The sequence below is a fragment of the Vanacampus margaritifer genome, chromosome 7, assembly GCF_051991255.1.
Source record: "Vanacampus margaritifer isolate UIUO_Vmar chromosome 7, RoL_Vmar_1.0, whole genome shotgun sequence".
Taxonomy (NCBI): Eukaryota; Metazoa; Chordata; class Actinopteri; order Syngnathiformes; family Syngnathidae; genus Vanacampus; species Vanacampus margaritifer.
Window position 1 is genome coordinate 2,305,037 of NC_135438.1, and position 12,630 is coordinate 2,317,666.

Genomic DNA, 12,630 nt, shown 5'->3' on the forward strand with positions numbered 1-12,630 from the left:
ATTTTTCTTTTTGTCAGTTCCATGTTTTCTAGCAATAGAACACAATATTCTGTGGGCTTTGCAAAAATCGGTCAAAATCCAGCAAAACAGCCGGGAGCAAAGGGGGTTGCTTTAATGAAAATGGCTGCGAGTGGATGAGTTCAAATTAAAACACTCTCCTCAAATATATACACCATTGCTAATCAAAACAGCAGCACCCAGCACCTTAAAGTGGAAGCTTACGCTGCATTCGTGCCGTACAGTCCTTTTCGACGCTCCCCTGTGACGGCCTTAGCATCATGTTAGCATGTTAGCATGAGCAACTTTTTGAAAGTGTTTGGCTTGGACCTGAGAGTGAATTGTGTGTGCGTGCGTGTTCTTCGCCAGCAGCAGAGCTTGAGTGCTGATGTCAGCACTGTGCAGGCTTAAGGCTGAGAGGGAGGAAATGAGTGCGGGTGTGCGCACGCTCTCTAATTACTCGTGACCATATAAGGAACGGACGGCGGAAAGAAGAGAAAGGCTTAATTGTCAGGACAGGACAGGTCGGAACATTCTGTCGTCTCGGAAAAGTGCAAGTTATATTCATTATTTTTTAACCCAGCCTTATTCATTTGTGACTTTCGGTTCAAAGAAATGTAGACTTAAGCCTAGCGTAGCGTTGTTCTGACTGGGGCTGTGCGAAAAATTCAATTACAATTTCAATTATTATGATCCACAATTACAAAATCAACATAATCGTAAAAAAAAAAACACATTAATAAAACAAATTTTGAGTTGTTTAAATTGATACATTTGCATCTTTTATACATTTTAAAATAACTCGTTCAATAAATTTTGTTATATCCAAAAAGAAGCTGCATAAATATAGTGTTTCAAAGAATTTTATTGGTCATAATATTTTTTACGTTTTGTCCCCAAAAATAAATTATCTTCCTAATCTTGATTTCAATTACTAGCAAAATAATCACAATGAATATTTTCTTCATGATGGAGCAGCCGTCCTGCACAGTGCGCACGCTGCACTTCAACTCCAACTTTGTATTTTTGCTACCATGAATTCATATCTATTCTGTTTGGTCCAAAAGGAACTTACATAATTACAGTGTTTAATTTTTTTAATTGGTCTTAATATTTTTTAAATGTTTAAAAAAATTATCTTTTTTGCCCAAAAATAAATAATTGTTTGAATAATCGTGCTTTTTATTTATTTATTATTTTAATGAAGTTCATTATTTTCAAAATAATCATGTTGCGCGAATGCAAAAATGGCTGCCACATCCTGGCATTTGAGATCACAGATCCCTCTGATGTATTGCAGCAACATATGATTGTAACAAGAAAATAGCATTTAAGATTAAATGCTGAGGTAGATGCTAACTACACGGCTATGCTAAAACATTTGTGTGTGTGTGTGTGTGTGTGTGTGTGTGTGTGGACGATAATACCGTAACACCTGTTCAGCAGGATCACTTACCTCGGAGGTTGTGTCTCTCTTTCACGCACACGCACACACACATGCACATAGCATGCTGGCGGACATAAAAGGTGACATTTGGTGTGTTTACGGTCCACTGCGTAATGTGTCGCTTCGTCACGTGCCCCCACACACACACACACACACACACACACACACGCACACACAATGTGTGTGCGTGTTACATCATCACTCGAGCCACTCTATTAGGCACACCTTGATCATGTCAACAGTCACGATGATTGCCGTTGCTAATCAATGGGCTCTGTTGCTATGGCAACAACCATCTCACACTTCTGGTGTGCGTTTGCTTGTACGCGTGCATACGCTATGGTGTGTTTGTTCATATTTGATTTTGCACACTATTTATGACAATTAGGTGGTGGGGAACTAGCGCAACTATTAGTTTAACATTTTTTTTCCCACTTTTGTTAACAAGAGTATGAAAACCTAGAGAAAAATGTATTGTACATTTAGAACAAATATCAAATTTGTGATTCATCTTGAGTTAACTAGTGAAGTCATGTGATTAATTACAATTAAAACTTGTAATCGCCTGATGCCCCTAATTAAAAAAAAGAAAAGATTATAAAAAATTAGGGGCGTCAGTCTGTTCTTTTCTTTTTTTATTGTAATTAATCCATTAATCACAAATTTTATATCTGTTATAAATGCACAATAAAACAATTCTAACAAAAGTGGAAAAAAACTAATATAGTTCAAATGAATTTTTGACGTCTATATCCGTCAATGGCAGTGAATGCGACAAAATTTTTTTTGTGATTAATAAATCAATTAAAAAATCAGACTTGAACTTGACCGAATGCTGTTCCCCTCCAGTCCTGTAGGTGGCAGTAACAGCAATCTCTTGCCTTTTCCAACACTTTTTTTTTTGGGGGGGGGGCGTCTTTTCCAACACTTGGAGAAATAAACAACAAATATCCAATGAATTAGCGCTAGCCTCTGCCATCCTTCCTCAGCAGGAAAATGGAGGCAAGTAATGAGGAGAGATGGCGGCGGCCGGTAGCGAGCGAGGGAGGGAGGGCGGGAAGGAGGGAGGAAAGAAGTGTAACGTGGCGCCAAAAAGCCTCAATCTGCTCTCGTCCTCAGACAACCTTTTCGTTCTTCTCCTTTTATGTAATCAGCCGGCGAGTTACGACTATCATTTCCCGCCACCGCCGTGATACCAAACGGGGGTCGGGACGAGAAGTTGGATTGTTGAGCATTTGACCTTTTGTGTTATTCTATTATCCCAAAGAGACGTTCCGCCGATGGGGTTCAATTATTCACCTATAACATATTGAATCAAATGTAAACAAACCGTCGTGATCGTTCAATGGGCGTTGTGCCGCTCATTCTGCTACTCGCTCATCGGCCATTTTGTGTATTTGTTAGTTGTGTTGTGTTCAAATATCCATCAACATTGATGCTAGTTTTGTTAGCCTGTCTATGTGTTTTTTCCGCCGTGTGGTAGCATCAAGCTAGTGGACTTTCGTAAATGGACTGAGATTATATAGCCTTTCTACACCACATGTTAATCAAAGTTAGCGTGTTTTGCTTAATACACAAGTAATCTTTTTCCGTTTATGTTTAGTTTACAGCAAAGTTTGACTAGGAGGGGCATTTAACAGCTTGAAAACGCAATGTGGCAAAACTGGATATTGCTATCATTTTTGAGTAGACATGGCGCCCTCTGATTACATAATTTGACTAGATCAATCAGGTTAATTTTGTAACATCTGTGACATGTAATTAGCGTGTTGTTAACATGCAATAACATTTTGCATTTTTTTTTTTTTTTTTTACAGCATGTTAATACCAGGCTAATTGCATTTTAATACATTGTACAGTATTTCTGTTAGCATTAAGCTAGTGGAGTTTCGTAAATGGTAATTGTAAATCAGTCAGGTTCATTTTGTAACATCTGTGACATGTAATTAGCGTGTTATTAACATGTAATAACATTTTGCAATGTTTTTTTTTTTACAGCATGTTAATACCAGGCTAATTGCATTTTAATACATTGTACAGTATTTCTGTTAGCATTAAGCTAGTGGAGTTTCGTAAATGGTAATTGTAAATCAGACAGGTTTATTTTGTAACATTTGTGACATGTAATTAGCGTGTTGTTAACATGTAATAACATTTTGCAATTTTTTTTTTTTTTTTACAGCGTGTTAATACCAGGCTAATTGCATTTCTGTAAGGATTTTAATATATACTACACTGCAATGACCTCAATTTGTGACATCACTCACTAGACCACGCCCCTAAAAGGCACACATCTAACAATGCTAACCAATTTGCTTCTTAACATTCACTTTTCTTGTGTTTTATTATGCAACACGGCGCTTTTCTTTATTAAAAACATTTAAAAATGGTGGTGTTTCGGGGCGGAGGGGGGGGGAGGGGGACGGCTAATGGCATTTCCATTCATTTCAATGAGGAATATTGATTTGTCCTGGTCAAGGTAACGCTGTATTTGTATAGCATTTGATTATGTTTACCATATCTCATGTTGGAGCAAAAGTCAATAGTCCCTGCGTTGACGTTTTACGCAAAGAATCCCACGAGAGGTTCCGCCCGTTCGTCCGTCGTCGTCGGCGGGCCGCCACTCAGGCTAACATGTCACTCGGCCCAGACGGCGGATTGGCCCTGTCACTTGCTAGGGAAAAAAAAAAAAAAAAAAAAGGGGAGGGGAAGGGTGGGGGCGAGGTCAGCAAGGCTGTCAATCACGCCAGCGTCCCGGCGGGCAAAGACGCTGAGGAGGATGAAATGAAGACGAGGGGAGGAAGGAGGAGACGGATAAGTGACACTTTAATTAGGTAAAGGCTCGCCCGGGCTTTCAGGACCGACTTTTATGGCGCGATGGGGTCGCAGCGTCAATACGCTGACACGCTTTGACTTAAACACCGAGCAGCTGCTTTCTGCACTGGCTTACCGGCGCTTTTTAAGAATTGTTCCCGCCGATCTTTGCTGGTTTAGACGACCCAAATTGTCAATTGTTGTCTTTTTGGACCTATTTTTCACTTGAATCGAGTTTTGTTGAGGGCATTAATGGCAAACTTGTCAAACTTGGAAAAAGTTTCCGATTTGAAGGTGTCTGGCGTGTGATGTAGAAAAGGGAAGTGCTTTAATGCAGATTCTTTCAATTTCATGTTTCCCGCGAATCACCTCACGCAGGTCAGTGAACCGTTACGACCGAATCACACAGGTCTGCGGCGTTTCTGCGAAGTTCGTTAACTAAAGCCAGGAAGCCGATGCAACCCAATCATCGAAGTCGTTTTTTTTTTTCTGGTAAATCGTTCCTTCGAGTCATTGAATCGATACAAATCAATCATCCTGGTCTGCGGCGTTTCCTGCGTTTTCCCCCAAACCAAGTCAGTCAAGTGATACGACCGAATCAGCCGAGTCAGCCATTTTTCTGGCGAGTCGAGTCTGCGGCGGTTCCACCGAGTCTGCTAACCGAGCCAAGGAACTGATCCAAGCGGATCGTCGGAGTCTCTGGCGTCCACAAGTCAGTGAATCCGAATTGAATTGTCATTGCAACAGCAGCGCGACGAGATCACAAAATGAATCAACCGACAACCAAATCATCTGCAGTTTTTGGGGTTTCCCGTCAGCTCATTGACCGGATACGGCAAAACGTCCGTGTTGTTTCCAGTCAGTCCGATAACTCCAGCCAGTCCTAATCGATTAAAGCCAATTGTGTTAAACGTGCTAACAGATTATTTAGCGATGTGTTGGCTAGGATAATAAGTAAACACAACATCTTTTTTTATTTCTGTCTCGGTTCAACGGCGACACGCCACATCAACCCGACACAACATCGATAACAGCCAGGTCAGAGGTCAACTGCTTGAGGCGGCGAGGGGCAAGGCGGCCAAGTCACCGAGGCTCCCTCGCCGCTGCAGTTTGAGCCAAATTCACAGCTCGGGGATTGTTGTTTTTGGATCCAGAGGGGATCAAGTAACTGACGCTGTGACCGTGGCACGTTTTTTGTCATTTACACATTGTGGCTTTCCTCTTTGGGTTTGCTCACTATTTGGCAGGCCTCTGCGGAGTTGAAGCTTTACCTCAAGAGTTTAAAGGCTCACTATTTGGCAATCTACTGTATTAAGTGTTGCCAACATTTGGGCAGGCCCAAGCTGTTAATGCACCACACTAGTCAAGTCTGTTCAACTTTGGGCTCACTATTTGGCAAGTTCAAGCCACTGTAATACTCGTCAGTCTACTCTGTTCAGGATTGGCTCATTCTTTGGCAACTTTCTGCCATGCTACTCTGTCGATTCTTTTAAACTTTTGACCCACTATTTGGCAATGGCCAATCTCTTAAGCATTTACAACATTCGGGCAGGTGCGAGCCAATCGATTTTGTTCAATTTTTGCTTCACTAATTGGCAAATTCAAGCCAATTAACGCCATTCAAAATACTCTGTTATGCTTCGGCTCACCATTTGGCGAGTTCAAGCAACCGCAACGCTAGTTAATCAATCCTGTAAGTGGTTGGCTCACAATTTGGCAAGTCCAAGCTGCTGCTCCTGTCAATTCATGATCTGTTTCGCTTTGGCTCACTATGTGGCATATCCAAACTGCTGCCGCAACACGCAGAGGGCATTTTCATTCTGTTCAGTGTAAACTCACTATTTGGCAAGTTTAAAGCCACTGCTACACATTTCTCAATATATTCAAAGCCCACTAGACGTTGGCTCACAATTTGGCAAGTCACACCCCACATTCACACGTACAAATTGCTACTTTTTTTTTTTTTTTTTTTTACCATTTAGCATGTTAGCATTAGCATGAAGTGATGTATATATGCATTTGAGTGAGTGTATGTGGGAGGGGGGCACACAAGGAGAACATGTTTGGAAAAGGTGGTGAAAAAAGTTAATAATTACAGTCTTTAATCCTCTGGACACACACACACACACACACACGAACACACGCACAGCATTTAATTAACAATTTGGCGCGGAGCAGCGGCACACTTGGCTTAATTATTTGAGGCTCACCTGGGAAGCGTAGAGATGACATCAGTTTTTCAAATCCCCCCCCCCCCCCCCCCCCCTGAAGGCGGAACGGGCAGGGACAGATTTTTCTTTGCACGCTTTTTTCCCGCCTCTGGCTGATCTCGTGTAATGCGGATTTAGCGTTAGCGCGCGGAATGACGGCATAAAATGGATTAAAATTGAAAAGAGGCAGAGCTTAGCGCGCTAAAGGCGTTAGCATCCCACTAAGAGCTTTAATGATCTAAGCTTGTTGGGATATTCCGTTTTTTTTTTTTTTTTACTTTTACAGTACAGGAAAAACAGGGAAGTTGTTTGTGAAAGGCATACGTACCGTTGGGGCAGCAAATCGACATTTTGATGACTTTTACGGATTTGAAAACACACAAAATATCGCGTGTGTTAACATTGGACAAACATACCAAAACCTTTGTTTTTGTAACTCTACTAGGATTTTTGTGTGTGTGAAAATGTTGCCGTTGAAGCCAATTTCACTTCACATTTGGTTGACATTTTTATTTTCAGTAGGCCCACAAAACAAAGTCTCAAGACAATTGAGAAAGACACATTAAAGCAGCCATTTTAGGTTAATTTGGCAACAATGTTTGAAAATTCTGCCACTGAAGGAGGTTTCACTTGGCAACAGGACATGTGGTAGGCACGTCGGTCATGAGTAGACCCACAAAAAAAGTCTCAAGACGTTGAGAAAGACACGAAATCAGCCATTTTGTTTTGAATTGGCCATTTTAGGGTCATTTTGGCAAAAACCGACACATTTGAAAATTCGGCCCCTGAAGCTTGTGTCACTTGGCAACGTGACGTTTGGCCGTCGTGTGCATCATCAAACCCACAAAAAGTCTCAAGAAGCCATGCCCAAAAAGACGCGTGAAGTCCACCATTTTGTTTTCAATTTGACATATTAGGATCATTTTGGTGAAAAACATGGAATATTGCACGAAATAAAATGATATTCATGTTGGTAAAACATGATTTGATTGCGTCTTATGTAAATCCTGTAAGCTGGAAGAAGATACGCACGTTGGTGCTTTTTTTTTGTAGTTATAAAAGTCATCTTAATGGTGCGAAAAGTTTGAAAATATTCCACCTTTTAGTCTGCCATTTGAACTTGAGTGTGCAGACTTTTTTCAAAACATATCATCAATCTTTGATTATTTTGAGTGCTAAATTCACGTCAAAGAATTCCAAAGTGGCCCTTGCGTCCGTCCACCTTTCTGAATGAGGAAAACCTTTGGACACCCCCCGAGCTCGGCGGCCTCACGTCTTGACGCCTTCTCCAAGTATAACATGTCTGCTGCTTGTACACAAATGCGTGTGCGTGTCAGCGAGAGAGATAGTCTGTTTCTAAATCAGATCTGCGTGATTCACTGGGCTCGATGAGTCACCGGCGCAGCAGCATTGTATGCATGCGCATGGAGTGTGTGTGTGTGTGTGTGTGTGTGTGTGTGTGTGTAGAAGGTGCTGATGTCACGCTTGTCCTCACTGCCCAAGTCCTCATTTCCTGAACATTCATCACAAATACACACAAAACAAGCGCACACATTCAAGTCAACTAGCGAATATGAGCAATGCTAGCGCGCTTTGTGTGTGTGTGTGTGTGTGTGTGTGTGTTCAGGAAGTGAATGGGCGGACGCTTGGTGTCAAGATTTGTGACTAAGGTGAACCCTGTGTGTGTGTGTGTGTGTGTTGTCTGGTCGGCCATCACTTCTGCCGACGGCTTTACGGCTGCTGAGCTAGCATGAAGCTGCGGGGATGTTTGTTAGCGCGTCGCCTTACGACTAGAAAATACTGCGGGTCAAAGAAAGTATGAACACATGAATGAAGAAAGTAGTGCAGGGAGGGGCACCACACACACACACACACACACACACACACACGCACACACACACACACACACACACACACACACACACGCGCGCGCGCACGCACGCAGAGGGTGTGTTACCTCCTGCTTTCAGCAGCTTGTTAGGCCAGCAGAGTGTCTCCTGAATAATAGATGCTAAAGCAGGCTAGCATGTAGCACACGCACACAGCAAGCAAGGGGATTAAAAAAATCAAGACCACCACAAAGTTCTGACCCGGCACGTTTACTCTGTGCGCGCTTGTTAGTATCTCACGCACACACCTGTCTCATCCTCTCACGTCAAACGCGCGCCGAGGCCATCCTGCAGGGCCGTCGGGTCAGCGTCAACTCGGCGTCTGCTATGCGCACGCGCATACATAAACGCACGCGTGCGTACGCGCGGGCGCTAAGCTAACAGGATAATGAGTGACCAATTAGGCGCAGGCTTGATCCGTCTGGATGTATCCAGTCATCGTAGCCCCTCCGGCGGCCATTACTCAGGCGTAGACTTGCACAAATGCACGCGCGTGCGCGTCACAAGGAAACACTTGGGTGTTGCTTCTGTGTGGTTGTGTGAAAAAGAGTTTTGGAAAATTCAGCACCTGAAGGTGGTTTCATTTCATTTAGCAACACGAAATGTGTTTGGCGTGTGGACTACGGGTAGACGACCCACAAAGATGTCCCAAGAAGTCGGCCATTTTGGTTTAAAGGAGTCATTTTTAGGTCACTGTGGTGAGATTTTGAATTTGGTTTTGGTTTAAAAAAAAAAAAAAAAAAGTCACCCACCCAAACTTGATTGCATGAAATGTGTTAGGCATGGGTAGACTCGCAAAAAAATCGAGCAGAAGAAACCCAAGAAGGCTGCCATTTTGATTTGAAATGGCCATTTTAGGGGGCAAATTTTCGAGGCAAACTCCTTCTCAAGACTTTGTCGGATTGTTGCAAAATTTGAAGTGCATTTACTAGACACATAACTCTTTGACTGCCAAAAACGTTAAATAACGTTTAGTAAAATCCTATGGAGGAGTGCCAAAGACGCTAAAAGACGTTTTTTTTTCCAAAACAGAGGTGAAACTAACCATTTTCTATTGTTGATTACTCAAAAACGGAATAAGGTAGAAACAAACTTTTTTTTTTCTGATGAAAGATGACAGTCCAATCTTTCATTTGGTAGTATGTGTGTTTCCATACTCCAAACACATAATTTTCTGTGGACCTTGAAAGATCAGTCAAAATGCTTAAAATCGGCTGGCACCCACGGCATCCCTTTTCTGAAAACGTCTGGCAGTCAAAGAGTTAAAAAAAAAAAAATAATTTTTGTGTAATTGTGTGTGGCAGCAGAATTCAATGACGCATGTTTATCCTGGTGAGAATTTGCGGCAAAATTGTTTTTTTGAACAGCTAACTTTCACTTAGCAGCATGACATTTGGTGGGTATGTTTGTCATGTCTGGACCAACAAAAAAATGATCACAAAGCCACGACCAAAAATCAACAGGAAGTCTGCTCTATTTGCTGTGTTTTAGAGTTATTGTATCCATTTACAGGCCTCTTTAAAATCTAAACTTAACTGATAGCCTCCAAAGCTAGTTCAACTTAGCATTGTGAAAGTTGGTGGTCATGGCTGCCATGACTGGACCAACAATAAAATGTCCATGCCATAAAATGGACAGAAAGCTCGTGAAATCCTCATTTTGGCATTGAAACCTCACCTTTCCTTTTCATGCCTTGAACCCCTGTCCTTCATCAGTGTGTTTACGCCCCAGTATTGTATTTGGCCTTAACCGAAGCGCCACTCCCTTTGAATGGATGATCCTCACCACCATCATCGCAAACTGCATCGTGCTGGCGCTGGAGCAGCACCTGCCCGACGACGACAAGACGCCTCTGTCCGAGCGGCTGGTAAAAAAAGCGCAAATACGCTCCGACGCCAAAGTGGCGTGACGCCCCTCTTCACTTCCTGTTTCTGCTCTCGGCCTCCCGCCGCCGCAGGAAGACACGGAACCCTATTTCATCGCCATCTTCTGCTTCGAGTCGGGCATCAAGATCCTGGCGCTGGGCTTCGCGCTGCACAAGGGCTCGTACCTGCGCAACGGCTGGAACGTCATGGACTTTGTGGTCGTGCTCACTGGGTGAGTTTGATCAAGTTTTTAAATGAGAGAGAAAAATGATGCTTTGTAATAAATAATATAGTCTATGCTGCCTCGCTAGCCTAAAAATGATATTGTAATCGGATTACTGTATTTCTTGGCCGATAAATTGCTCCGGAGTGTAAGTCGCAATTTTTAGGGGGAAAAAAACACATCACATTGTGGCCAAAGGTACTACACTAATTTAAATTGAAGAAAATTTTATTAAAAAAAAAAAAAAAATGATACTACAGACTAATTTCCCCAAAATGTTCTCACACTTTAAATTCCAATTACTCATTATAAATTTATGAGATTAAATTATTTTATATTTCATGTTCCTTTCATGTTTCATTATATGTCAATAAACTCCTAAATCCTCATGAAATATATGCATAATGTGCACTTTGAGATTTATTTGATAAATGTAAAGTGTTACAAATATCTTTATTATTATTATTATTATTATTAGGACTGGGTCTAAAAAAAATCTAAAAATCAACATCAAATCGATTTTCCTTTTCGAGCCTGATATCGAGTCATAAAACCATGAATCGATTAATTTAATGTTTCTTTTCCCCATAAATTTATAAGAAAATAGAATTTTATTTTTTTTTCTGATTTCTGTTTCCATTCACATGAATTTAAAACTATTCTCTTACATTTATGAAATAACTTAATTATTGTACTTGAAGACTATTCAGAATCTTTTTAATATGATTTTTTTTATTTAATTAAAGGCAGTAGTATTATACAGATTACAATTATATTTAAGTATTATTTTGTAAATGTGTATAATTTTATCCTAATTATATCTCTTTGTGTATGTTTCCAAATTTTTCTTTCAATTGCTGCTGTTGTTTTCTACCATCTTGATACTGCTGCGTGCTCGTTCGCCCGTGTGTGTGTGTGTGTGTGTGTGTGTGTGTGTGCGCGCGCGCCTGCATGTGTGTGGGTGGCAGGTGGCGTGTGCGCGTGAGCGTGTGTTTTTGTCGCGTGATCTAAATATGGTGGCCCAGGAGAGAATGGGCAGGATGGCGGTGGATGGTAGATGGTAACAAGATATAGCGTTTGTCAAGGGAGCAACACAATACACACACGCGCACACGCACACACACACACACACACACACAGCAGCAGTCCTGCTTTGACACGGCATGATGCGCACCTCTAATGAGGACCCCACGTACGTGCGCACACACGTGCACACGCCCCCTCAGCGGCGTGATCTGAGCGCCGCCGCGGGGAGCATCCGCCGGGCCAAAGGGAAATGTCATCTCGGCGAGGGGACATGAGGGTTCGGGGGGTGGGCGGTTACGGACTCGTTGTTATGGTAACGGCTCAGGAAAGCACTCATTCGGCAATGTATAGCAAAAAAAATAAATAAAATGCTGAAACGATAAACTAAACGTGTGTGTTTGCTTGCGAATTAAAACACTTGTCAATGCTAAAAATGCTAAACTAATTAGCCAAATACACTTTTGGCGTCATGTTGAACTTAACAATGGTCTTTGGTTGTGAAGTTGTTCACAGCTGTTTTTTATGTAGGATCTCGTTTATGAAATTTGTTTGCCCATATGTGACGTCATGTCAGTTTGTGCTAGCATGTTATTTAGGCTAGCATAGCTAATACTTTGGATTGGGCTGTTGATGGTTTGTTTGTGTTTAGTAGTTTAACTAAATGTGTTTCATGTAACATGTCTTCACGATTGTGTACATGCTAGAAGCATGGTGTTGATGCTTTATGATCTCTCCGTTTTAAGCGCTTTGCTGCCATCTTGTGGCATCTGTACACGATGAAACACCGCTTTTGTGGGGTCAAGTCAAGTCATCTTGTGGGTGTCAATCTTTTCATGATGCACTGTATGTTGAAATAGGTAGTGCTCAAAGGTAGTGTTTCAAATAGATGACTTTTATGCTTGGACTCATGCATGCTAATAGTTAACTGCTATGCTACAGCCTAAACGCAAAGATTTAAAAAAAAAAAAAAGTTATTTTAACAGCTAGTCAATAATACAATATCAACTAATTAGCCAAATACATATACAGTGTGTTCATATACTTCCACAGTTTTTCAGTGCTAGTCAGTGCTAAACATGCTAATTAATTAGCCATCGCTAAGGTTTATATTAAGATTCATTCACTCGCATAGCTTATTTTCATACAAGGACTAATGTTA

The 12,630-nt window shown here is 41.6% G+C and overlaps 1 protein-coding gene across 3 annotated transcripts in view; it reads left to right on the plus strand.

Annotated features, from left to right (window-relative positions):
• Window positions 1–12,630, plus strand: part of cacna1ab (calcium channel, voltage-dependent, P/Q type, alpha 1A subunit, b) — a 116,230-nt gene that overhangs the window by 18,760 nt on the left and 84,840 nt on the right. For all 3 annotated transcript variants that reach the window (XM_077570818.1, XM_077570819.1, XM_077570821.1), the window contains 2 exons: window positions 10,118–10,224; window positions 10,315–10,454. In XM_077570818.1, the coding sequence (XP_077426944.1) occupies window positions 10,118–10,224; window positions 10,315–10,454 (247 nt within the window). The remainder of the gene's footprint in view (window positions 1–10,117; window positions 10,225–10,314; window positions 10,455–12,630) is intronic.